The sequence below is a fragment of the Pongo abelii genome, chromosome 23, assembly GCF_028885655.2.
Source record: "Pongo abelii isolate AG06213 chromosome 23, NHGRI_mPonAbe1-v2.0_pri, whole genome shotgun sequence".
NCBI classification, from domain to species: Eukaryota; Metazoa; Chordata; class Mammalia; order Primates; family Hominidae; genus Pongo; species Pongo abelii.
The window spans coordinates 52,194,782-52,222,133 of record NC_085929.1 but is presented as its reverse complement, the minus strand read 5'-3'; the positions used below and the strand labels follow the sequence as shown (position 1 = coordinate 52,222,133).

General features: G+C 42.4%; 1 protein-coding gene and 1 long non-coding RNA gene across 6 annotated transcripts in view; one reads left to right on the top strand and one right to left on the bottom strand.

The window, feature by feature from the left end:
* Positions 1-25,970, bottom strand: part of ATXN10 (ataxin 10) — a 170,732-nt gene extending 144,762 nt beyond the window's left edge. For 4 of the 5 annotated variants that reach the window (XR_010139423.1, XM_063722670.1, XM_063722671.1 and 1 more), the window contains exons 1-3: positions 25,597-25,970; positions 7,816-8,007; positions 4,637-4,719 (exon numbers count right to left, since the gene is read on the bottom strand). Coding sequence is in view for 4 of the 5 variants with exons in the window: in XM_063722670.1 (XP_063578740.1) it covers positions 4,637-4,719; positions 7,816-8,007; positions 25,597-25,712 (391 nt within the window). In the remaining variant the exon portion in view is untranslated. 5 annotated transcript variants of the gene reach the window in all.
* On the top strand, positions 232-9,396 carry LOC129052751 (uncharacterized). The gene is made up of 3 exons (XR_008517901.1): positions 232-337; positions 4,256-4,355; positions 8,979-9,396. It is a non-coding gene; the product is annotated as an uncharacterized LOC129052751 (long non-coding RNA).
* Positions 25,971-27,352: the final 1,382 nt, after the last annotated feature.

Here is a 27,352-nt window from a genome sequence, read left to right as displayed (position 1 = left end):
TGCAGTGAGCTGAGATCGCGCCACTGCACTCCAGCCTGAGCGACAGCGAGACTCCGTCTCAAAAACAAAACAAACAAACAAAAAAAACGAAAAACATTATGCTAAGTGAAAGGAGTAAGAAACCAAAGGTCACATAATTAATTCTATGATTCCATTTATATGAAATATCCAGAGTAGGTAGATCTACAGAGACAGAATGCTAAATAGTGGTTGCCAGGGGCTACAGGGAGGCGGAAAGAGAGCAACTGCTCAATGAAAACAGGGTATCCTTTTAGGGTGATTTTTAGGCCGGAAGCAGTGGCTCAAGCCTGTAATTCCAGCACTTTCGGAGGCCGAGGTGGGTGGTTCACCTGAAGTCAGGAGTTCGAGACCAGCCTGGCCAACGTGGTGAAACCCCATCTCTACTAAAAATACAAAAATTAGCCAGGTGTGGTGGTGGGTGCCTGTAATCCCAACTACTCAGGAGGCTGAGGCAGAAGAATTGCTTGAACCTGGGAGGGGGAGACTGTAGTGAGCCGAGATTGTGCCACTGCATGCCAGCATGGGCAACAAGAGCGAAACTCCGTCTCAAAAAAAAAAAAATTTTTTTTAATTAGGTGGAGATGGTAGTTGCACCATACTGTGGATGTACTAAATGCCACTCGATTGTTCACTTTAAAATAGTTAACAATATGTGAATCTCACATCAATAAAAAGTAATTAAACTCATACAAATGCAACTACCTAAATTAAGAACAACATTTAATACAGCTAACATGTAACAGGTCTGTAAGAATCTACCCTCTCTGACTAGTGAATATGAGTGAATAGCCAAGCTAACAACCAAATAACCAATTTACTCCTCAATGACAAACTGGTTCATAAAAGTAGTTTCAGATATCTGCTCCGTTAAATTTTTTCTTAGGTCATCTACCTGCTTCAGTGAAAAGTAATCCTGTGAAGGATGAAATAATCTTTTACCATATATTGTAAAAACTAAATACATCTTTTGTAGCACATTTGGGATAGAGCAGAAAAACGAGATACTGGACTGAGGGGGACATGGAGTCAAAAGAAGATATTTTTAAATGAAAAATGGGAGAGCATGGAGTAAAGAGTTAAAAAACAGAGGCTGCCTGAGAGCAAGGGGATAATTTCGGGAGAAAAGCTTCCGCGTGGGCAAGTGGCGATGAAATCCAGCACATGGTGGAGGGGCTGGCTCCACTCTAATAGTTATTTAATCACAGCATTTGTACAGCACTTCCTCTTTGCTTCTTCATTTAGGATATATCATTAAAAGAGAAACCTCCTTCTGCCCACCACAGCGCTGCAGCTCTGGAGCGCCACACTGCCCGCCCCATCAGGATCACCAACTATAAAACACAGTACATTCTGAACTAACTTTCTCAATTACTATACCACACAGAGACCTCAAAATAGCTGCCTTCCCAAGTGACACTGTGAAACACGGACTTTACTGCTAATTTATAATTCCCCAATTCTGAGTACTGATGCTTCCCTTTTATTATAAAATGGAGCTACAGTAGTATCTTTAAATATATAATATCGTAAAAACATTTCACAACTAAATCCTACATCCTTTCAATTTCTTGAGACTATTTTAAAAACTGATGCTCAAAAAACGTGGCGATGCACTTTGTGTGTAAATTCTTACAGGAAGTAATTAATTTTTAATTACCATTTCCTAAAGGAATACTTCAAAATCGAATAGCAAGATCCAAGAATTTTTAGCAAACCGAGTTTAAAATGAAAACACTAGGAAATCACAGAAATTAAACCAAGCCAGGCAGTGGCTCTAACATGCTAATTTAGCCTATTTCACCTGTGAAAAAAGACCATGACCTCTAGTTCTTGTCTATCTACCAAGAGAAGCACACATATTAACATCAATAGAAATATGCCTCATGTGGCTAGGTGCGGTGGTTCACGCCTGTAATCCCAGCACTTTGAGAGGCCGAGGCGGGTGGATTATGAGGTCAGGAGTTCAAGACCTGCCTGGCCAAGGTGAAACCCCATCTCTACTAAAAAAATACAAAAAATTAGCCGAGCGTGGTGGCAGGCGCCTGTAATCCCAGCTACTCAGGAGGCTGAGGCAGGAGAATCACTTGAACCCGGCAGGAAGGTGGCGGTTGCAGTGAGCCAATATTGCACCACTGCACTCCAGCCTGGGCGACAGAGTAAGACTCTGTCTCAAAAAAAAAAAAAGAAAAAAGAAATATGCCTCATATGTTATATGCAAAGTACAGGCATTAAAACTGTATATAAAACAATTTGTAAGTCAAATAATATTTTAAATGCAACTGGAGACTTCTCATTTAAAGATTATATTCATTGAATTATAAGGTAAAGACATTATTACAACAACAATTTTTTTTTTTGAGATGGAGTCTCGCTCTGTCGCCCAGGCTGGAGTTCAGTGGCGGCAATCTCAGCTCACTGCAAGCTCCACCTCCCGGGTTCACGCCATTCTCCTGCCTCAGCCTCCTGAGTAGCTGGGACTACAGGTGCCTGCCACCATGCCCGGCTAATTTTTTGTATTTTTACTAGAGACGGGGTTTCACCGTGTTAGCCAGGTAGATCTCCTGACCTCGTGATCCGCCTGCTTCAGCCTCCCAAAGTGCTGGGATTACAGGCGTGAGCCACTGCGCCCAGCCAACAACAACAAAATTTAACCTATAATTTAGTACATCTAACTTATCCACTTGGAAATTTACATTAAAATTTTCCGGGGTTTTTTTTTTTTTTTTTTTTTGAGACAGAGTCTTGCTCTGTCACCCAGGCTGGAGTGTAGCCGGGTGATCTCAGCTCACTGCAACTTCCACCTCCCAGGCTCAAGCAATCTTCCTACCTCAGCCTCCAAGTAGCTGGGACTACAGGCGTGTGCCACCATGCCCGGTTATTTTTTATTTTTTATTTTTTTTTTTTTTTGAGACAGAATTTCACTCTTGTCACCCAGGCTGGAGTGCAATGGCACAATCTCGGCTCACTGCAACCTCCACCTCCTGGGTTCAAGCAATTCTCCTGCCTCAGCCTCCTGAGTAGCTGGGATTACAAGTATGCGCCATCACACCCACCTAATTGTTGTATTTTTAGTAGAGAGAGGGTTTCACCATGTTGGCCAGACTGGTCTTGAACTCCTGACCTCAAATGATCCGCCCCCCTCAGCCTCCCAAAGTGCTGGGATTACAGGCGTGAGCCACTGCATCCAGCCTTTGTATTTTTTTAGAAATGGGGCTTCACCATGTTGCCCAGGCTGGTCTCAAACACCTAAGCGCAACCAATCTGTCCACCTTGGCCTCTCCATGTGCTAGGATTACAGGCATGACCACGGCACCCAGCCTACATTAAGATTTTTTTATCAAATAATTTAGGTTTACCCATAAAGTATTTCAATTCCTGGCACAAAGAGATCATAAATTAAAAATCTATGTTTTTTTTAAAACATTATGTTAAGATAATAACCACTGTCCAAAGGAAAGGTGTTGATGCTAGAAGAACAAAGACCAAAACCACTCTACTAATAAGTCTAAAGAAGAGTGGTGTTTCTCTTAATCCCAAGTCAACAACCGTTAACAATCAGAGCTAAGTTCCATTTTCATCACACTAGATATTTGACTTAGACACTTAACATGTGGCTCCCCTCAACGGAATGTGAGTTCTCTAAGGACAGACACTTTTTGTCTGTTTTGGTCACTGTTTGAATCACACCCAAAACCTAGACCAGGGCCTGTCACATTCATAAATATTAAAAGATGGTCTATTAGTCTTACCACAGACTGAATGGCTTAAACAACAGACATTTATTTTTACACAGTTCTGGTGGCTAGAGGTCCAAGATCAAGGTGTCAACAGGGCTGATTTCTTCTGAGGTCTCGCTCCTTGGCCTGCAGATGGTCATCTTCTCCCTGTGTCTTCACATGGTCTTTACTCTGAGCATGGCCATGTCCTAATTTCTCTTCCTATAAGGATACCAGTCATATACCCTCATTTTACCTTAATTACATCTTTAAAGATCCTATTTCCAAATTCAGTCACATTCTGGGTACTGGGGGTTAGGACCATGCTATGATCTGAATATCTGTGCCCCTCCAAAATTCCTATGCTGAAATCTAATCCCCAACATGCTAGTATAAGATGGGGCCTTTGGGAAGTGACTAGGTCATGACGGTGGAGCCCTCGTGAATGGGATTAGTGCCCTTATAAAAGGGGCCCAGAGAGCTTGTTTACGCCTTCTGCCTTCCACCTTCCACTACAGGAGAACTAAGCAAGAGGCACCATCTATGAAGACGAGAGCAGCCCCGCAAAACACCCAATCTGCTGGTACCTCAATCTTGGACTTTCCAGCCTCCAGAACTGTAAGCAATACATTTCTGTTGTTTATAAACTACCCAGCCTAAGACATTTTGTTATAGCAACTGGAACAGACAGACTTCAACCTACAAATGTGAAAGGAACAAAATTCAGCCATTCAGGAAGGGAAGTTGCTACAACTTTATAATTCTTTAATATTTCACTATTAAAGTTTCCCTATCTCATGAAATACAGAACATGTGTTTCAATGAATGATGTTAATACTCAAAGTGCTGGTTCTGAACCCTTTATAAAGATATAAATAATTCATGAATTATATTGCTACCTGTCAACAGAGATTCCTGTTCCACTCGCAGTTCACGAAACAGAAGAATCAAATCAACAGCAACACCAATCGCATCCAAGTTCCTGGGTTTTTTAAAAAAGACAAAATTAGACATGTTCATTCATTCATATATTGCCTATGGTTGTTTTTGCACTACAATGGGAGAGCTGAGAAATCTGACAGAGATTACAAAGCCTAAATTATTTATTATCTGGCTCTTTACAGGAAAAGTATAGCAACCCTAGCAGTAGAGGTTATATTTACATGCAGAGCTAACTGCTTCCAACAGTTTTCTTTTGAGCACTTCCTGAAGTTTCCCATCACTCAGATTCTTTGCTTTATTGTATTATACCCCATTCCACGCATTCTTGGCAAAAACAGTCCCAGTCCACACAAAGTGCAAAAGATGTAAAAAGATCTAGGCTTTAATAGCATCACACCTTTTGATTAACTCTTTCTTTAATGACTTAAAATAAAACATCAGAAAAATATGTACTAGTTGCAATCTGAATCTTGACTGGCTCAGAAATACTGGCCTTAGTTAAGCTTGGCCACAAAGTCTTTACTAGAATCTTTGTAGTATTTCTAACTAGAAAATTCTTTTCTGAAAATTGCTGCCCTAAATGGTTGAAATTTTCCTTTAAAAATCAACAGTGAATAATAATACAATCGTGGAAGGGAAGAGGCAGAAAAATTAACACCCTTAAATGTTCATTTTCATTTCAGCCCAACCATAAGTTGCATGCAATAAAAAGATATTATCACAAACAGCACAGCCCTTGCTTTGCTGGCCCTACCAAAAGACCACCAATAACTTACTTGTCATAGTATTTATTTTTGTAATGTTTGAATTTTTATAGTTTGTATATATTACTCAAAAAAGAAAATAAAAATTGACTGCTTTGAAAGAAAGTATTAACATAAACTTGTGTTGTACATTCATTCCTGAGGCAGAGGCAGAAACATTTAATGTTTACTGAGCACACAATGTGCATTAGGCATTTACATAAGCAATCTCATTTACACCCCATAACCAGCCCGTTTGGAAGACACTGCTTACCCAGTTTTACAGAGGAGAAAACTGATACTCAGGAAGACCAAGTCACCTGTCCAGGGTCAAGATGGAGCAGTTATCCACAACAAGACCAATGTGTAAGGCTCAGGACAGCAAGCGTAGACTGCATTTTTTTTTTGAGACGGAGTCTCACTCTGTTGCCCAGGCTGAAGTGCAGTAGCACAATCTTGGCTCACTGCAACCTCCACTTTCCCCGTTCAAGCGATTCTCCTGCCTCAGCCTCCAGAGTAGCTGGGACTACAGGTGTGTGCCACCACACCCAGCTAATTTTTTATTTTTAGTAGAGACAGGGTTTCACCATGCTGGCCAGGCTGGTCTCAAACTCCTGACCTCATGATTCACCCGCCTCAGCCTCCCAAAGTGTTGGGATTACAGGCGTGAGCCACCGTGCCTGGCCCAGACTGCTTTTGAGCTTAAGCTCAGAACAGTAAGGGCAGACTGCTTGTTAAGTTTAAGCTTTAGGGTCACATGTCTGGATATGGAGAGAATGTTCCCAGCCTCTCTCACTTAACAAGTGACTCTCAGACAAGTTATTTAACCTCTCCAAGTTACAGTTTTGTCTTTTGTAAAAATGGAAAAATTTCTTGAGTTTGTTCTAAGAATTAAGAAGATACTACAAGCAAAGCACTTGGGACAAAGCCCAATGCTGAAGGCAGACTCAACGAATGCTCGCTCCCTTCCCCACCAAGGTTAGCCAAGCACAAAGGTGTATCTGCCAGCCACAGTCAAAAGTTAGTTCTAAGGCTCTCCTTTCCTTCCCCATCACACTAGAGCACCTTTTGACTGGAAAAGGACAAAAGAAACTAGCCTTCTGGCCAGATGCTTCTAGCATATAACTAGTTATGTTTTAGAATGTTGACTATTATTGTCATTATTATTGTTGTTTCTATCCATTTATCTACAAATGGATGGCAGGTTTGGTTTAGTATTGAAGTTACACAACTCACTTTTTACCCTCTCTCCTTTGATCTTAAAAATCTCATTAATCATATCAAAGCCTCGGGTATACGTGTCTAACCGAAGGGAGTCCCTCAAATGGCTTCTGGACCAGCCCAAGCTCACCCGTCACAGTGGTGACAGGGAAGCCTGGAGGCTCTGTCTACATCCAAGTCCAGGAAAGAAAGTGAGCATCCTGTTTGTGGCTTCTGACTTCAAGTAAAAATTTCTAATAAAAAGCAGGTTCCATAAAATCAAAGAAGAAAGATGCTGGGTTCTGGGAGGAGACAGTAACATGTAAAAGCAAAGAAGAGCACTAGACAGCTCGCCTGCTCATGTTTTAACTACTTTTAAAAATGTGCACATCATAAAATAGGTGGAAGCAGAGCTTGGAACTTTACATGATCTTTAGGAAAGACAGGTCATCTTGTAAATTTACAAAATATGCTTCTTGTTCAAACACAAGAGTAACAAATTAAAACATTAAAAGTAATTAAAACATTTACAACCTGAGGTCAAGAACTGCATATAAACTTAAGCAGGTAAAATCTAGGAACAAAGACTCAAAATCAGCTTCAAAACGCTAAGAAGAACCAAATACCTCAAAACATGTGATTAAAACAAACAAGAAATCTAACCCCTAATATTAAACACACTCTATTATTTTATACACTAGTCAGAAAGACTCCAATGGCGAGGCCTGTAGAAGGCCTCTCCCCGCAGATGTAAAGGGCAATTCTGCAATAACAGTGGGTGATACTATCATGCCAGAACAATTTTTTTTTTTTTTTTTTCCTGAGACAGGGTCTCACAATGTGGCCCAGCCTGGAGCAATGGCATCATCTCAGATTACCGCAACCTCTGCCTCTCCCCGGCCCAAGCAATCCTCCCGCCTCAGTCTCCTGAGCAGCTGGGACTACAGGTGCACGCCACCATGTCCAGCTAATTTTTTGTATTTTTTTGTAGAGACAGGGTCTCGCCATGTTGCCCAGGCTGGTCTTGAACTCCTGGACTCAACCAATCCTCCTGCCTCAGCCTCCCAAAATGCTGGGATTACAGGCATAAGCCACCTTACCCAGCCCAAAACAACTTCTAACAGATAAACCAAATGACAGAACCAGCATGCACATATACAAAGAAACAGAATCCAAGGTACGCGTGTAACTACCTGATTGAATTCTGGTTCACAGAACACTCTATGCAAGCATTGCGAAGACACCTGAAGCATTCTGTTATTAACTGCAGACTGGAAGCCAGGTTTTCCACTTGGGATGGATCTCTGCAGGCAAGCTCAACAGCATGAGAAGATTTCTTTAGGATATCCAGAACTCTTTGGAAGATAGTCCTGGGTGCTGTTTCTCTGAAAAAGGATAAAATTATCACAAATCAGAAAAAAAGATTATGATTTCCAAATGTCCTGTTCAGAAAACTGCTTTTATCTACTATTGTGGGGAGGTACGCTAGGCTTATCTGTTTTAGCTCCTTAATTTACAACACCAAATAAAAGATCTACACATATTGAGCACTTACTATGCACCAGACACTGTTCTTATCACTTCTCATGTATTATCTCAGTCTTTGCAATAGCCTTATGAAGCCAACACTGTCCTCTCCATTTACAGATAAGGTAAGCGAAGTAGAGATGGTAAGTAACTTGCACAAATCACTCAGCCAATAACTGGCAGAGCCACAAGGCCAAATGAAGCACTCTGGCCTGAGCACTTCCACCACCCATGACAAACCAAATCCCAGTTCCAGTGACTGCTCATGCTTATGGATCTACCCTGAATCAGAACAGAGTATCTTTATTTAATGTTCTAGACAGAGAGTACAGTCCGGTCCTCTGTCACCCAATATGTACCTAAGTTCAGTTACAAGAAACAATATTCCTGTAGGACAAGGATACTATCTACTCTGTAGACACAGTGAGGCTGACAACACACACACCAAATTTCTACAGTCAACTACATAGATGGGAGAGAAAAGAGAGAGGGAGAATGTAAAGTGTGCCTGTTCTTCCACCAAGAATGTATGCCCAGGGAGAAAGATGAACCTGTGGCTGTACCCTCTGGGCATCTCAGTCTCTGCATGCCTCTCATGCCAGGAGTACTGCCTGCACTGGCTATCATTCCAGAGCTCTGAAGATAAGAATTTTTTGTGCAACATGGCACCTAAATGCAAGCCAACTTCCTCATTCCATAAATCCCCTAAAGAAACAGCAAATCTCTTTTAACGTTAGAAGGAAAGTTGCCACATTGGACAATTTAAGAGATTCTATAAATGCCAAATGATTCAGACCATATGAATTTTCTCCTTCTGCTCTCGCTGTAGATTCACAGTGCCCTACCCTTTCACCCTTGGATTGAGCCAGACCAGCAGGGAGCCACATGTTCATTCAGAACTCCAGACACTGAGCTGCGCAGGTTACAGAGCTGCTCAGTTGCTGCAGAAGACACCTATGGAGGCCCCTTTTCCGGGGGCAGAGGAAACACTTCTTTCCTTCAACTTCAGTACCATCGCTTGTTATACAACAAGTGATGTGTGTTTTTATCTTACGAACAGACAATAGAACTCACATTATTTATTATGTTTTCTCTCTGTCGGGGCCTTTCTTAAGTCTGGAGTCAAATTTATGACCCAAACAATATGAATCCTTACTTTTTCTATCTGGCTTTTCCACTATCCCTAATTTCCCCCCTTATCTTTTTCTCGTATTTATTTTTTAAGGCATCTCAAACTTGGTTTTGAAAGAGGCAGAGTATAAATTAACTAAAAACTGGGAAACTGCACATAAAATAATTTGTCTATGTCTCCCCCAGTCAGCCCTGAGTGTAGATAATGAAACTTTGACTCAGTGTCTCGGCAACTGAGTGACCAAATTAAAAAATGAAAATTCAAGGGTACAGCACTAATCCTGCCTCAATAAACTGTATGAAACAAGTACATAAGCCATTTTTTAGTGACAACATTGCCATAAGAAGAATAGAAGAATACTCGCTAACACTTTTTTTTTTTTTTTTGAGACGGAGTTTTGCTCTGTCGCCCAGGCTGGAGTTGCAGTGGCGCGATCTTGGCTCACTGCAACCTCTGCCTCCTGGGTTCAAGCGATTCTTCTGCCTCAGCCTCCCGAGTAGCTGGGACTACAGGCACACGCCACCACGCCCGGCTAATTTTTGTATTTTTAGTAGAGACAGGGTTTCACCATATTAGCCAGGCTGGTCTCGAACTCCCAATCTCGTGATCTGCCTACCTCGGCCTCCCAAAGTGCTGGGATTACAGGTGTAAGCCACCGCATCTGGCTGATTCACTAACACTCTTAAGGTAACTTTAAGGAGTACCAAATATATTGTAGACACTAATCAGCTAAGAAAATACCCAGGAGTTTAAAACACTATGAGAATGCTAAGGTTGATCACAATTTCTAGGACAAAGAACAAATCTAATCACCTCTATCTGCCCCATCTGCATGAAGTTTTGAAGCCATTTATTATTTAATGTTATAGTCAAGTAAAAGTAGAGCTCTGCAACTTGAATAAGCTTCAATAACGCCTCTCTTTTCCTACTGAGATGACTAAGAATGTGTATTTACAGCTGTAAGAAAGCAGCGAGAATTATTTCTTTCACCTGATCCTTTGCTGTCTGCCTGTCACATGGGAACCACCTTTCCCCCCATGAATGGTCTTCCCTGAAGTCATTCCTTGCAATCTTAACATCTGTTTTACTCAAAATTGGTATCTAGCACAGCAAAAGCTTTGGAATCAAACTATGGTACAGACTAAACAAGACAGAAGAAGAGCAATATTCTTAAAGAAAACGGGAGGAATGATATCCCGACCATAGAATAAATACTAAGTTCATGAACTATGTTGTGAATTCCCAATGCTACATGGTAATTTGTTATATATGCACCATGCCTTTATAATAATTTTAACCAAATGAAAAGCATTTAACTGAGCTAAGGCCAACCAAAAGATTCCTGAAATCCAAATAACTATTAATAGCGACTAAAGAGTAATCATGACAGCATCTATTTGGCACACAATAATTCGCGTTTGCAGTATAAAGAAAAAATAATGTGGAGCTGTGATCACTGTCATATGCTCTCCCCAGGTTGTAAACCATGGATTCCTGAAAACCCCCGATTTCGCCAATCTTCTGTGTTTGCTCAAACATATCTCACCACCAGAAGAAAGTCCTCTCCAAATCTCCCAAGCCTCTGCCTGGGAGAAACTTACATCTCCTTTTTTTTTTTTTTTTTTTTTTGAGATGGAGTCTTACTCTGTTGCCCAGGCTGGAGTGCAGTAGCGTGATCTCAGCTCACTGCAACCTCCGCCTCCTGGGTTCAAGTGATTCTTCTGCCTCAGCCTCCTGAGTAGCTGGGACTACAGGCGCATGCCGCCACTTCCGGCTAATTTTTTTGTATTTTAGTAGAGACGGGGTTTCATCATTTTGGCCAGGCTGGTCTCGGTCTCCTGACCTCGTGATCTGCCCGCCTCAGCCTCCCAAATCGTTGGGATTACAGGCGTGAGCCACTGCGCCTGGCCTGCATCTCCTTTTAAACCTTTGGAAAACTCAGACCTGGTGAAACTCCTCCACTTTTCCAGACAAACAGACTCCCTCTATGCCGCCCTGGAGCTCTGTTCATAAGACTGGAATAACTTGTCCACATCAGATAAGATTTACTTAACCTATCTCCCCAGCTAGACTATTAAGTCCTTGAAAAATGGAGACTATCTTATTCTTTTCTATATCTCTAGGGCCCAGAATTGGCACCCATTAATTGAATTTGTTCAAGTTTTAAACAGTGATGAGACTGTTCGCACACTCAAAAGTGGCCCCCGACTGCATCACAGCCTTGCTATGTAATCCAAGCACTTACAGAGCTTGTGCTCAGAGCCAGGAATCAGGCCTGACATAGGCAGTGAAATCAGCACTCTTTGAGTCAGCAACAGAAAGAAGGGGAAAGTGAGGCATCAGCTCAACCCTCCCTTTCCCATTAAGAAATCCACATAATCTCTACTCAGAAACTGAAAAACATGTCAGATTTTAAGATGTGAATATCATGTAGATATTTTATGACTGCTATTAAGCAAACATCGAATTTCTCCTTTCCCATTAAATGACACAGTGGATAAGCTTGAGGGTCTGGGAGGAGTTATAACCCAATTAACTGCATTTTAAATTTCTTAAGAGCAAAGAACATGTTTCAGATGTGTTTCCTTTTATAAATGGTGTCGGTAAAACTCTTCCTCTAGAGTCATATAATAAATATCTATAGCTTCTATTCACCATATTTTTATACAATATGTCAACAACTTTCATCAGATGAGGACAAAGAAGCTTTTATTCAGTAACAGTAAATACTACGAAAGCATTTAACTCTTCTGTACATCCTTACCTTCTCTACAGCTTTGAAATAAAACTATTTGGCATTACAGATCCAGAGTAGTCCTAGTATACTCTTGTCTGCAAAATCTACGTTCACTGTCAAGACAATGCAGCTAAATATGTGTAAGGATTAACGACAATGAAATAGTAAAGATCAATCACTCCAATATTACAAACGTTATTAATAATAACTGCTGTCATTTCTGCTTTAACCAAACTAACAAAAAATGTACAGAGACTTTAAAAAGCTTAGCTACTTCATTCACAGAAGGCAGAAAGTACTTACAAGGACAATTAAAATTCAACCGTTAGACATTCCTATTAGAAAGGAATGCATACCCTGAAGACAATGTATAAATGAAATGTTACATTACAGAAGCAAAAAAATCCTTTGAATTATACAAAAGGTAGAATTTCATTTCCCTCAAGTTTGAACAGATCTGTAGGGTTTAATCTTGGCAAGTCCTGTTTGAGTAAAATTAAAGAAAACTACCTGTGATTATACGTAACAGGTTAGATAGGTCTAATATACTGTATGTATACACATTTTACAGTTAAATCATCAGATGGGACCTCCCACTGAAAAAAAAAAGCTACATGCTAGTCATTGTAATGCTACAACTAAGACCTTCATACTTGTTAAAAGATTTATTCTAATACCTTAGATTTACTTAAAAACTGGCATATGTGGTTTAGAGTAGTTTAACAACTGCCAGTGAGAAAAACTATTAAAATCCACACAAGTTCAGAGATTAAAACAACAATCACTGGTTGTTATTTAAAACCATAATCTTGCCGATTTGACTGGGCAGGATTGAACAAAAACAGAAAATAAAAACATTTGTATCTCCTGCCACAAACAGCCTAGAGTAAAATTTTGAAATCTGCGCAGAACTCAAAACTTCTTTTCCACACTCTTCTCTCCTCTTCTGTCACATCCGGGATTCTGAAGCTGTCCTGACAACCCAGACCAATCCATTTTGCAGGGTCACAAACTTTTTCTGTAAAGGGTCAGAGAATGAATATTTCCAGCTCTGATGGCCAAACAGCCTCTGTCACACTCTCAACTCCCCCAGTGCACAAACGCAGCCACGGGAAACACCTAAACAAGTGAACATGGCTGGGCTCTAATGAAACTCTGTTTGTGGAAACTAAAATTTAAATTCATATAATTTTCATGTGTCATGAAATTTTATTATCTCCCCAACCATTTAAAAACGTAAAAAACCATTCTTAATTCATGGGTCATTAAAAAAAAAAACAGGTAGTGGGCCAGATCTGGCCATGGTTTGGCAACCCCTGCTTTAAAGGGCTCCAAACATACCAGTCCTCTCCCCACTCCCCAAAAACCACACACTTCCTCTTTCCCACTGTCCTCATCACATTCAAAATTCATCTTTCATCAGAACAAATGCACTGTGCTAAATGAAAGGAACTAAGGCAGCCAGGCGCAGTGGTTCATGCCTATAATTACAGTGCTTTGAGAGGCAGAAGCCAGGAGAGTTCAAGACCTGCCTAACATAGCAAGACCCTATCTCTACAAAAAAAAAAAAAAAAAAAACTTGTTTTAATTAGCTGGGCTTGATGGTCTGTGCCTCGTAGTCCTAGCTACTTGGGAGTCTGATGCAGAAGGACTGCTTGAACCCAGGAGTTCAAGGCTATGGTGAGCTATGATCACAACACTGCACTCAGGCCTGGGTGACACAGCGAGACCTTGTTTCTAAGAAAACATGAAAAGAAAATGAAAGAAAGAGAAGCTTAAAAAAAAGGTGAAATTAGCACAGAGGCAGAAAGTCAACCACTGGAAAAGACAGCCCAAGAGCAGAACTGTGTATACATGGTAACTTGACAAATGGCATCTATCAATAGCATTAAAGACCTGGGGAAGATGGACTGTGCTCGAACAGGTGCTGTAACAACTGTTAATCTAGAAGGAAAAAAACTGAATTGGATCCTTACTTACACTACCCAAAAAGTAACTCCAGGTGGATTTAGGAATATATGGAAGACAAAATTGCAAGGCTTTGGAAGAAAATATAAGGAGAATGTCTTTATATTCTTAGAGAAAGATTTTGTATATAAGACATTATTTAAACCTTATTTTAAAAGTAGTATTTAAGCACAGATCCAAAGAAGGTGAGGGAGCCAACTATGCATCTTGTTGGGAGAAGAGCTTGGACTAGAGGCAAAGGCATACAGAGCACATCATGGGGAAGTCAGGGCTGGCTTCAATGAACCCCAGTGAGAAAAGAGAAGTGTGACTCAGAGAGAGAAGACGGAGCCACCCTGGACAGGCACAGTAGGCCACGGAAGCACGCTGGCTTTTATCCTGATGTGAAGCCATGGAAGGTTCTTTTTTTCATTTTGTTTTTGAGACAGAGTTTTGCTCTGTTGCCCAGGCTGGAGTGGAGAGGCAGGATCTCAGCTCACTGCAACCCCCGCCTCCCAGGTTCAAGCAATTCTCATGCCTCAGCCTCCCAAGTAGGTAGAATTTCAGGCATGTGCCACCAGGCCCAACAAATTTTTGTATTTTTAGTAGAGACGGGTTTCACCATGTTGGCCAGGCTGGTCTCAAACTCCTGGCCTCAGGTGATCCACCTGCCTTGGCCTCCCAAAGTGCTGGGATGACAGGTGTGAGCCACCGCGCCCAGCCCATGGAAGGTTCTGAGCAGAGGGGTGACATCATCTGACTTACGTGTTAAAAGGATCTCTTTGGCTGCTTTGTAAAGAATCAATCTTAAAGGGAGAAAGAGAAGACAGCAGGAGACCAGTTAGGAGGCTGTTTTTGGAACAGAGGGAAAGCAGCAGATATGGTAAATAGAAATCAAATTCTGGATATTTTAAAGATAGAGCCAATAGGACTTGATGATGGATTCTTATGAGGGTGTCTAAAAAAGGGGAGTGAAGGATGACACCAAAACTTTAGCCTGAGCCATAAATTGAAAGATGTATTTATTGTTTACAGAAACAAGAGTACTCTGAGGATATCTGGTGGATGAGAGGATCAGTAGAAATACAAGTAGAATGTGAAGTGGTCAGGTGAATAAACAAGTCTAGCATTCAGGAGAAAAATCTAGCTAAGCCAGGTGCAGTGGCTCATGCCTGTAATCCCAGCACTTTGGGAGGCCAAGGCGGGTGGATCACCTGAGGCCGGGAGTTCAAGACCAGACTGGGCAACATGGTAAGACCCTGTCTCTACAAAAAAAATTTAAAAAAATAGCTGGGTATGGTGGTGGATGCCTGTAGTCTCAGCTACAAGGGAGGCTGGGGTGGAAGAACTGCTTATGCCTGGGAGGTCAAGGCTGCAGATCGTGCCCCTGCACTCCAGCCTGGGTGACAGAGCGAGACCCTGTCTCAAAACAAACAAACAAAAAAAAAGTCCAGCTAAAGAAAAATGTTAGTCACCAGCAAACGGAAGTTATTAAAGCCACAAGATTGAGTGAGAATACTGTGAAAGTAAATATAGGCAGAAAAGAGAAGAGGTCTGAGGACTGAGTTCCAAGATGTGGGAAGGATTATCACTCAGGGAAATGGAGGTAGAGATTTTTCTTAGTATGGGAAAAATTACAGCAGCTCTATAAACTGATGAGTGCAATCCAACAGAAAGGGTAAAATTGATGATTTTTAAGGGGGGAGGGAAGAAGACTGCTGGAGCAATGTGTGCAAAAGGCTATGGAATTTAGTGCAAACTTAAGGGGAGCTTATATTCAGAGCAAGACCGCTCATCCACAGACCAGAAGCAAAGGCAGGTTATGGGCACAGATACAAGTAGGTGGGCAGAGAGGGTGATGAGAGTTCCTGGAAATTATCTTCTAGTTGCTCCTATTTTCAGAGAGCTGAGAGTGAGGATGAGGGAGATAGGATGGAGGTTTGAAGAGAGTGGGGCATGAAATACCTGACTCGGGGAGCAGGAGAGTCAAGGGACCAGGGCAAACAGCGGGACTGACAGGTGGCATTAAGGGCCACCTTAGTTAGTGATCAGCAAGTTAAAGTGAGAGCAGTCTGCACGGCTGTATGTTTTTCTCTAGCCTTGTTCAGCTATTTGGGTACTGGCGCAAAGGAAACAAGTTGGATTTGACCAGAGCTGGAGTTTTACCAGGAAAACATAACGAAGTTTAGAGAGGAGGCAGTGGAGTTGAGGATGTACATTAAAAAATGCTCTTATTACTCATCCATGGATCTAAGCCAGATCAAGATGGGAATGTGAACATTAAGAAGGGGAATGAAAAACAAAAGGGGTAGTAAATAGGAAATAGGGTCAAAAGACTGTAGGTCCTGGTGAGGTTAAAGACTTGATGAAGCAGGGGCCCTAAAGAGAAGATAAAACAGGGATTGGGACTCGAGATTGTGGGGGAAGGCAGCTACAGTTATGGATAAAGTCTAAATAAGGTATGGCAATGTGTGGCTGAGATGGGATGGAGGTCAAGCTCACTAAGGGAGAGAAAGTCAAAGAAATTCGAGGTCAGGATAATGAAAGGATAATCTATATAAACAATGAAATAACCAAGATTTAAAACAGGAGAACAAATAGAGTGAAAAGTAAGCCAGGGCTAAACTCTTCAAGGAATGAGGCAGACTGACCCAAAGGTCTCTTTTAACTACAAAAGTGATTAAACAAGGGATACTCTGATGTCATGAGATTAAAAGTTGGAGTGGTCTATGGAGGAAAAAGGTCTGAAAGCAGCAATGACAATCAAGGAGAACTACCACACCTTTGAGCCAAGCATTATACTGAGTGCAGGAGAGAAAACAGCCTCCCACTTTAAAGAACCCTGGGAAAGGCATGTCCTCAGAGCCATATTTCATTTAGATCAAGAAGATGAATGGATGTTTACAGAAGTTCAGGATACAGGGAATTTTGCTGAGGGCATAGAGAAGGATCTTAAGAACTGGGGAGTCAGAAAAGGATTCATGTAAAAAACCTTAAAGGGTTCCAGGCACAGTGGCTCACACCTGTAATCCCAATGCTATGGGAGGCTGAGGCAGGAGGATCGCTTGAGCCCAGGAGTTCAAGACCAGCCTGGGAAACATAGTGAGAGCTAATCTCTACAAAAAAAATAATAATAAAATTTAATTAGCGGGGCATGGTGGCGCTGTGATAGCACCACTGCACTCCAGCCTAGGTGACACAGTGAGACCCTATCTCAAAAAAAAAAAAAAAAAAAAAGCCTTAAAGGGATGAGAGTTCAGAGTAAGAGAAGACCTAGGAGTTTCTCATATAACTTAGAAAATCAGTTTGTGAATTTCTAGCAAAAACCCTGCTGCAATTTTATTATGAATGGCATTGAATCCATAGGTCAATTTGGGAGGTATTGATGTCTTTGTTATTGAGGTTTCCTATAATACAATGGTGTATCTTACCATTTAAATCTTTTTAAATGTCTTTTGATAGTTTTATAATATTCTCATTGATGATGATGATGACAATGACACCAACAACAATAACGCTAACACTTAAACTGTGTCTATTAGGTGCCAGACACTGTTCTAAGCAGTACACAAACTCCTCAATAGCTATAATGAAAGAGCATCCCTCACTTATGGATCATCTTGTTAATTCTAATAACTTCTCTAAGCTTGTGGCCATCAGAGGGCCCAGCTCGCCCTAGTGGTAGTCCCACAGTTCCTTTGCTTTTGAGTGACATTGCCCACAGTCCAGTGACCAAGCCCTTGGGTCCAGTGACCACTACAAAAGACTGGAAGAATGAAAGAGCTGAGAAACTCTGCTCTGAGGGTACTGGTGGTCACAATCCTAACCTTATTTATTTCGATTGGCTGGCTCAAACTCTTTCCTGTCTACTTCATGCATTTAAGATAATTGAATGTATGAGGTGGCTCACACTGACCACTTCTGTGTTTTGAAGCTGAGTCAGAACACCTTACCAAACAATTCCATGTAGCATTCCAGCTCATGGCATAGGTAAAAATAAAGGAAACTGCCAGCACACTCTAAAATATGCTTTTTATAGTGTAACTTAATTGATGTTCTCTCTCGACAAAGTTGAGCTGAATCATGGTTGAGTCAAAACGCCATATGGCATCCTTAGCCAAGCTGATGACTCGTGTGGGTTTTTGTTTTTTGGGTTTTTGTGTGTTTTGGTGTAGTTAAAGACACTTGCTGGCCAGAGGCTCAGTAACGTCTGAGGAAAATCCATGTGCGTGTGTATACACAGATGGATAGGTTTATTTTTTACCTCTGTGGTATGTTGACCTCTAAAGTGCTTAATCTATTCACTTTCTTTATGAAGGTTAGTCAACATATTTATACAACCAAGTAACAACACCAAGTCATTTTTTACCCCTTGAAATCAGTCATCTGTCATATTTAACGTTTCCTGTCCCCTCCTAATTAAAGTCTTTCTTCTATGCTCTCATTTTCTCTCTCATGGCTCAAGAAAATTAGGTGTTCAAGAAAATAATAAAAATACTATTGAATTCTCATTATGTGGTAGGCCTGAAAGTTGGTACTGAAAACAGAGGTAAGTAAGAGTCCTGGCCTTGGGCTGCTCTCACTGTAGTGAGACTGGTAGGCAATTAAGTGATTGTAATACTCTATGTGAAGTTCTTTGAAAGAGGTAAGCACAGAGTGCCAAGGGAATACAGGGGCAAAAGCACCTGGAGGTCAGAAACAGCTTTCAAAAGGAAGTGAAATGACAACTCAACCTTGAGGGAAAATAAGGAGTGTGTATAAGCAAAGGAATGAAGGCTTAAGACATTTATATTTACAAATTTGCAAATTTATTTTGTAAATATAAATTACAAATATACATTTTTAGCAAATTACAAATTTATTAAATTTAATAATTTAATAGCATGTGAGCTACTCCTATGTTAGTTCAAAATAAGCTACTTTGAACTACTAACAAAATAAAATTAACATAGTTAATTTTATCATATCGATCGCAGCTGCAGCACTAAGCACAGATCTTACATATATCATGTGTGGCGTGATTCAATGAATGAATTACATGGTAAACTAATCAATAGCATTTTAGTAATTTGAGTAATTACTGATTGGCTCACTGGAGCTACTGGCTCTTCACTGCTCTATTCAGTTCAGTTCAACATTTACAGAGTACCCAAAATGGGCCAGGCACTCTGCTAAGAAACACCATAAAGTCCCTCCCTTCAAGAAAGGCACTACTGAGTAGGGAAAAAGATACATAAAAGGCTATTTTCTTATGAAACGAAAATAGCAGTGAGGCAGGAGCTCATATTTTAAACACATCCCCTCCACTCCAAACAATGTGACTTTTTAAAAATCATAAATATATAGCTTCACATGCCCACCAAAATTCAGTGTCAGTCATTTTCATTGTAGCCATTCTAATAGGGATGCAGAGGTATCTTATTATGGTTTTGTTTATAACAGCACTATTGAGATAGGGTTCATGTGGCACACTAAAGTCACCCACTTAAAGTGTACAATTAAATGGATTTTCGTACATTATATAATTAATTTTTTTAACTGTGGTGAAATACATATATATAACATAAAATTTGCCATGTTGTTCATTTTAAGTCTACAGTTCAATGGCTTTAATTATATTCACAATGTTGTACAACTATCACCTCTACCTCCAAAATTTTTTTAACACCCAAATAGAAACTCCGTAAACATGAAGCTACCATTCTTCATTCTTCAGTAACTCCCCATTTCCCCTCTCTCCAAATCCTAGTAACCTCTCATCTACTTTCTGTCTCTACAAGTTTGTCTGTTCTAGGTATTTCATAAAAGCAGAATCATACAGTATTTGTCCTTTTTCATTTTCTTCGGGCATATACCTAAGAGTAAAACTGCTCGGTCATATTCCATGTTTAGCTTTTTGAGGACCCACCAAATTATTTTCCATAGTGGCAGCACCATTTTACATGTCCACTAGCAACACACAAGGGTTCCCATTTCCCCACATCCTCAACAATACTTGTTCTTTTCCATTTTTTGGGTAATAGCCATCCTAAACGGCATGCAGTAGTCTCTCACTGTAGTTTTAACTGCATTTCCCTAATGACTAATGATTTGGAGCACTTTATCATATGCTTATTGGCCTTTATTTTTCTTTGTAAAGCACAGATTTTATCCAATTTTTAAATTGAGTTGTAGGAGTCTTTTTTATTGAGTTGTAGGTAGGAGTACTTTATATATTCTGAAACAACTTCTTTATCATATATATTTTAAATACTTCTCTAAGTCCAGGACTTGCCTTTTCATTTTTTTTAAGAACTTTTGGCCTGAATTTTTTTTTAATTTTTAAATTAAACACCAACGGAAACCTCATTTTGTCTAAGCAGATTGAAAAGAAAAAATGAGCTACACTGACAGAAGCTGAAAAAAAAATTACCATCTACATGACCAAGAAAAAGACCAAGCAAGTGCAATGAGTAATAAGTTATAGAAATAGCAGCAACTCCACAAGAAACTGATAAGCATCTGCCACTATCAACTCTATGCTAGATGCCAGGCATACAGTGAATGTGATGTGCCCCACTTTATTCAACAAGCTTATGAGGTGGAAGACCAATGAGATATCAGTTTAAGTATGAGATGAATTTATAGAAAGCAGTATCCAAATGTTCCACTATTTCAAGAATACTCAAGAGTCAGAACACAATCTCCCCTATAGAAAACTTATTACAGAAGAGCACTATTTCCAGAACTTTCTGTGATGATGGAAATATTCTGTATCTGTGCTGTCACAATCACATGTGGCCAATGAGCACTTAAAATATGGCTAATGCCAGCCTGGGCAACACAGCGAGACTCCATCTCTACAAAAAATAAACAAAAAAATTATCTGGGCATGGTGGTGTACACCTGTAGTCCCAGCTACTGGGGAAGGAGGCAGGAGGATTGCTTGAGCCCAGGAAGTCGAGGATGCAGTGAACTACGATCGTGCCACTGCATTCCAGCTTGGGCAACAGAGTGAGACCCTGTCTCTGAAAAAATAGTAATAAAAGGCAGGGCATGGTGGCTCATGCCTGTAATCCCAGCACTTTGGGAGGCCAAGGCAGGCGGATCACCTGAGGTCTGGAGTTCAAGACCAACCTGACCAACATGGAGAAACCCTGTCTCTATTAAAAATATAAAATTAGCCAGGTGTGGTGGCGCATGCCTGTAATTCCAGCTACTCGGGAAGCTGAGGCAGGTGAATCGCTTGAACCTGGGAGGCAAAGGTTGCGGTGAGCCGAGATCACACCATTGCACTCCAACCTGGGCAACAAGAGTGAAACTCAGTCTCAAAAAAAAAAAAAAAAAAAAATTAAAAATTAAAAAATATAGCTAATGCAACTATTAGCTATATTAATGAAACATTAATTTTACTTATTTTCAATTAATTAAGTAGCTACATGTAGCTAGTGGCTACTTAATGAACAGCACAGATGGAGTATGACAACCCATCTCACCTGGCTCTACACTTTGTGGGGTCTGGAGATGCCTCATAGATGCATCATAAAGGCAACTAGCCAGGTACGGTGGCTCATGCCTGTAATCCCAACACTTTGGGAGGCCGAGGCAGGAGGATCACTTGAGGCCAGGAGTTCGAGACCAGCCTGGGCAACATAGTGAGACCCCCTTCTCTAGAAAAAATGCACTCCAGCCTGGATGACAAAGTGAGGCCCTGTCTCGAAAAATAAAAATAAAAATAACTAAAGGAGCAACTAAAATAGAACTTTAAATGTGTTTGTCTTACTTGTTCAGAAAGAATTTAACATGACTTGCAAAGACTCACAGCAAGATAAATCACTTGTTAAACAAATGTGAAATACACCGATATCTAAATTAAACAAAAAGTATAAAACAAATGTGAGAAAAAAGAATTATCTTACACAGAGAAGAAACAGCTGAGGAATATCTCAATACTGATATTATACGACCATAAGCAATATGTTTAAATTATTTTAGTGACCAAGACACTGTTTAAGAAGTGGGTTACAGAATGCATTTAATACAGAGCATGGAGAATTAAGACTGGTGTATTAATGATGTATTGCTACATAGCAAATTAGCCCAAGATTTAGCATTTTAAAACAATAACATTTATGATCTCACACAGATCTGAGAGGCTTAGGGTGTCTCATGAGGTTGCACACGTGGCTGAGGATGTGACTGGAGCTGCTTCCAAGGGAGTTCATCACATGGCTGTTCAAAGGAGGCCTCAGCTCCTCACCACACAGCTCTCTGCATATGGATGCTTGAGTGTCCTCATGACATGGCAGCTGGCTTTGTCAGAGTGGGTGATCCAAGAAAGAGCCAGCAAAGAGGAAACTACGATGCTTTTTATGACCTAGTCTGAGAAGTCGCACACTGTCACTTCTGCCGTATTCTATTCTTCAGAAGCAAGTCACTAAATAAGTTCAGCCCACACTCAAGGAGAAAACAATTAACCTCCTCCTCTTGAGAAGGTCAGAGTATGAAAGAATTTGTGGACATATTTAAAATTACCACAATGGGATATAAGAATTTCTTTTCACTTGGGGGTTGCTAAAAATGTAATGAGATCCTGAGATCCCTTTCTCTGGAAACCCCAAAATTAGAACTGTCTTCCTGAAATAGCTTCAATTTTTGTTTCTGATAAGACAGGAGATTCAACACAAATGGATTCTTGGTCACTTATAACCTTGCTATATTTTAATAACAGGTCCTAAATAAATGGCATTTACTATGCATAAACCACTATGCTACACATATAATATTACAGATCCTCAAAATAATCTGTAAAAGTGGCTACCATCATCCTGTTTTCAAGACAAGAAACAAGAAGTCTACAGAAACTAAGCCAGGATTCATATCCAGGTCTCCAAGGTTCCAAAGCCACTGCTCTTTCCACTGCATGACACTTCTATTACTCAAGCTACCACTGACAGAAGTTTGTTTTGTAGCATGGAAGAGCTCAGAAGGACCACCAACTACATTATGTCTATGATTCTTCAAATATAAAATGGAATCCTAGAGAAATAATGTATTCCACCAAAAGAGAAGAATCTCTTAATTACTTTCCTCACTGTTTTTGCTTTTTGTCTGCTGTTTTCTATTTGCTACACTGAGGACTCATTTTGCCTGGCTTTTTGTCTCGTCCACCTTCTAACACCTTGGTCCATCCGTGTTCCTGTTCACACTAGACAACAGCCCTATGCCCTCTCTGAAGAGAAGACCCCCAAGGACAAACACTGGCTCCCTGAGCATCAGAACTGGAGGGATCCTCTCAGAGGAGCGGGAGTCTGGGCCCAGCCCCACAAGACCCTTATAATTTGTCCAAAGACAAAGAGAAGCAGTGACAGAACCAAGACCAGAAGCCTGTCCTTATAAACCCTGATCATGAGTTCTCTGCACCACCACACAACTTTGTCTTTCCATGCCAGGACCTGCACATCAGTTCACCTTTCCTGGTCTCCAATCTCTGCCTGGAACAAGGACACTGCCCCAGAACTCAGATGAAATCTGGGAAGCATCCTCATTTACTCATTCTCCCTCCAACAATCCAATTGGTCCGAGTCCTGCCCATTCGACCTTGTATCTCTCAGTATTTATTCTACTCATCCCCACAATGTCCTAATTTAGGCACTTTTCTCTTTCACCTGGGCTTCTGCTACCACTCCTTAAAGGTCCCCCCTGTCTCTAGCTTCATCCTCTCATTTATTCCCCACAATGGAGGCGGAGGCGCAGGCGCAGGCGGCCAGGAAGATCTAACAGGCAGATCTTACCATGCCATTCCCTTGACAAAAACCATCAATGGTTCTCTGTAACTTCTTCCCTCACAAGAGACAGAGTCAAGAAGGGCCTTCTAAACGGGCTCAGGTGCTTGGATTTTCTCCAAGTTATAAAAAGGGAACTGATGTCTGAATAAATGTCTCCTCTGTACGAGAAACCTAATCTATGTTACTTAATTGTCTCATCGGTTTTGCAAAATTAACATATGGCCCCTTTGCAGACACTGTTCCTTCTAGTCCTCTTATCTATAACCCAGCACCTGAAATAATCTTAAAAAGCCTCTCCTGGCTCGCCAGTCTTCAACAGATCCACATGTTCCCCTGTGCCACCACCTCTTGTATAGATTTCCATTACAATGTGTTTATTTAGCAATTTCCCAAATATGCTTGATAAAAGGGATCACATCATTCCTCTTTGTACCCTCAGACCCTAACAAAAAATCTGCTTCATAGTAGGTGCTCAATAAATGGTTGATGACTGGGTTATTAACTAAAAGGAGGGTCCATCATGATACAGAAATGCCTAAGCATTAAATCAATAAATACCTCTCCCCCAAAGGCCCATAGAGCAGTACCAGGGACTTTTATTAATAGCATTCTTTCAGCAGCTCCACATTTGCCAAACTGATTTGAGGTAAAGGAAGTGCTCAGACCAGGTGTCTAGTTTAAAGAGAGGAAGTCCTCTAGTGATCACCTAGGCAGACCCAAGTCTAAGTATTTCTTTCTTCAATGTTCCCTCGGCTCTTTGTACATACATACCCCCACAGCTGTGTTATCTTGTACATACTAGTACAGGAGAGAGCAAGGACTTTTCATTTTCCCACCCCATCACCTAGCACAATAGCTGACACATGGGGAACTACCAATCAATGTGTTGTGATACTATCAACTACATTTAGTGCTATGTACAGGTATGTCCTAAGGATTTAATATGCATTATATCTCATTTAATCCTTATGACACTATCACCAGGGAGGTACTGTTCAACTTTACTCCCATTAAATAGACAAGAAAACTGAGGCCCAGAGGATAGAACAAGATCAAACAAGCATTGACTGAGGGCTTCGCACATTTTATATTTTCACATGCTTTATTTCATTTATTCCTCTGTACAATCCAGCAACTAGGCTGTGTATTATAGTCCCATTTTTAGACAAGAATTCTAAGGCCTGGAGAAACTGCACAGTAACACGCAGTTTACAAGGCCAGGAACCAAATCCACAACTGTCGACTCCTGGGCACCTTCTCTTTTTGCCTGGCTATCTTGCCCCTCAGTGGCATCAGGACTGGACTGGTCTCTCCAGGCCCGTGCTCTTCCACACTGCACAGAGCGCTGCCCCCAGGGGAGATGGTGCAGCCTGGGCTCTAACGCCGAGGAGAAAGGAGTACCAGTCCCACTCCATGCCTAGAGACTGCCATCCCCGCAACTGCCTAATTCCCGCGTCCGTAACACGCGTCTCTCCCGCTAAAACACACGCTTTATGACTTTGGGGGCCCCGTGGGTCTTGCAGCCAGGGCCTGGCGCAGCCCTCCCACATGACAGGGGCGGCCTAAGCGTGTGTTGGGTCAACATCACCGGCACGCCGCGGCAAGGGCTCCCGGGGTCGCGGCTTCGCACCCGGACTGGCTGCGGTGGGGTAGCGGGCGCCCGCCCCAGGCCCCGCGGGGACCCACGAGCACGAGGCGGTGCCTGGGAGTCGGGAGGCCTGGGTGGCGCTCGGGCAGCCCGCGCAGGCCTCGCCCTCCGCGTCTCCAGCGAGGCGGGGGCGGCGCCTGGGTCCAGGCCGGGGCCGCCGCGGGAGTCCCGGCCGCCCTCCCCTGCCCGGGGCAGCCCCCCGGCCAGGCCCGTTACCGGTTCCGCTGCTCTTTGAAGAGCGCCGTGAGCGCGCGCAGGGCCTCCAGGTCCTGGATGGGCGCCGGCACCATGACGCCCGACAGCCTGGCAGGCGGCAGCCTGGGCGCCGCCATCTTGCCGCTCACAGCTAAGCCGAGCCTGACGAGGAGGAGGAAGGCGAGGAGGTCGAAGCGGGAGGATGGCGAGGAGGGAGGAGTAGGATGGCGAGGAGGAAGGGGGAGGCCTCGCCCTACACAGCCCTAACCGCCGCCGTCGCTGCAGCCCGCGCTGCCCTGAGGCTGCGCCGGGGCCGGAGAGCTCTAGGCTTAGCCCAGACTCGCCTCAGGCAGGAGGAGGAGACGGCGCCGCTGGGGGAGGGGGCGCCGGCGGAAGTCCCGCCTGAGGGGAGGGGGCGCGGCGGAAGTCCTGGGTGAGAGTGCGGAGGGATGCTGGGGGTGATTGACTGGGAAGCGTCGCGGACGGGGCTCCTCGGCGGGGAGGGGATGCTGCGGTGAGGAAGACCCGTGTTGATGGGGCCGTAACAGAGTCTCGGTCTTGGGAGCGGGTATCGGGAACCAGAGGTTCACTCTGAGAAAGGGGGGCGCGTCCTATAGGAGGGGGCCCGCGGACAGAGGGGTCTCCCCCAGGGGAGGGGGTCCGGGGGGTAAGGGGCCTGTGGAGGGTGGGGCCGTAACAAGATCTCGGTCTTGGGAGCGGATATCGGAAACAGAGGTTCACCTTGAGGAAGAGGGGCCCTCCTATGGGAGGGGGCCCGCAGACAGAGGGGTCTCCCCCAGGGGAGGACATTCTGGGTGAAGGGGACCCTTTTGGGAGGAGACGCTGACTGAGGGGCTTGGGAACGAAGGGGGCCGGGCCGAGGCTCCCCCTGCTAAGGCTGAAGACCTTGATCCCACTGCCTAAGTGGGTTGATCAGTGCCCCCGCCCGGGTCCACTGGAAGCTGGAGCGGTCTGTCACCGGCTTGCAAGTCTCAGGCCCTGAAAACTCACTTCCCAGTACTTACTGATCATTGCTGATCAATACCAGACCACTTACCAGGCACTCTGCCTCGAGTGAGTATACATTGCTGCAGCTCCTCAAAGGCTTAAAATACTGTTCGAAGTCAAGAAGCTAAGTTACACAGCAATAAGGTTAGAATTGTTTTTTTCCTAAGGGAAATGAATATATTTCACAGGAATCAGACAAGGCTTCTCTAGCTGGTGTTGATAACTCACATATTTTCTTTCTACTGCCCTTTATTACAGTGTGTATACTTTCTTTCAACAAAAATTGTTGCTAAGCCCTGTGCTAGGTGCTGGAGATATAAAGATTAATAAAAGATAGTTCCAAACCTGAAGGAACCTCACAGACTATTGAGGAGAGAAGCAAACATAACTGAGTATGGTTGTGAACTGCTATAACTGTACAAATTGCTGTGGGACCACTTAAAATATATAAATACATACCCTCTACATTCTGCTTGGAGGGTAGGAGTGTGCTTATAACATGGCGCTTTTAACATTCTTTGCTAAATAAAATGTAAAGATACAATAAACACCACCAGAGTATGCAGAAGAAGTGAATCCTGGTGGGCATGGTGGCTCATGCCTGTAATCCCAGCACTTTGGGTGGCCAAGGCAGGAGGATTGCTTGAGCCCAGGACGTCGAGGCTGCAGTGAGCTGTGATCACACCACTGCACTCCAGCCTGGGTGGCAGAATGATACCCTGTATCAAAAAAAAAAAAAAAAAAAAAAAGGAAGGAGGGAAATGAATGC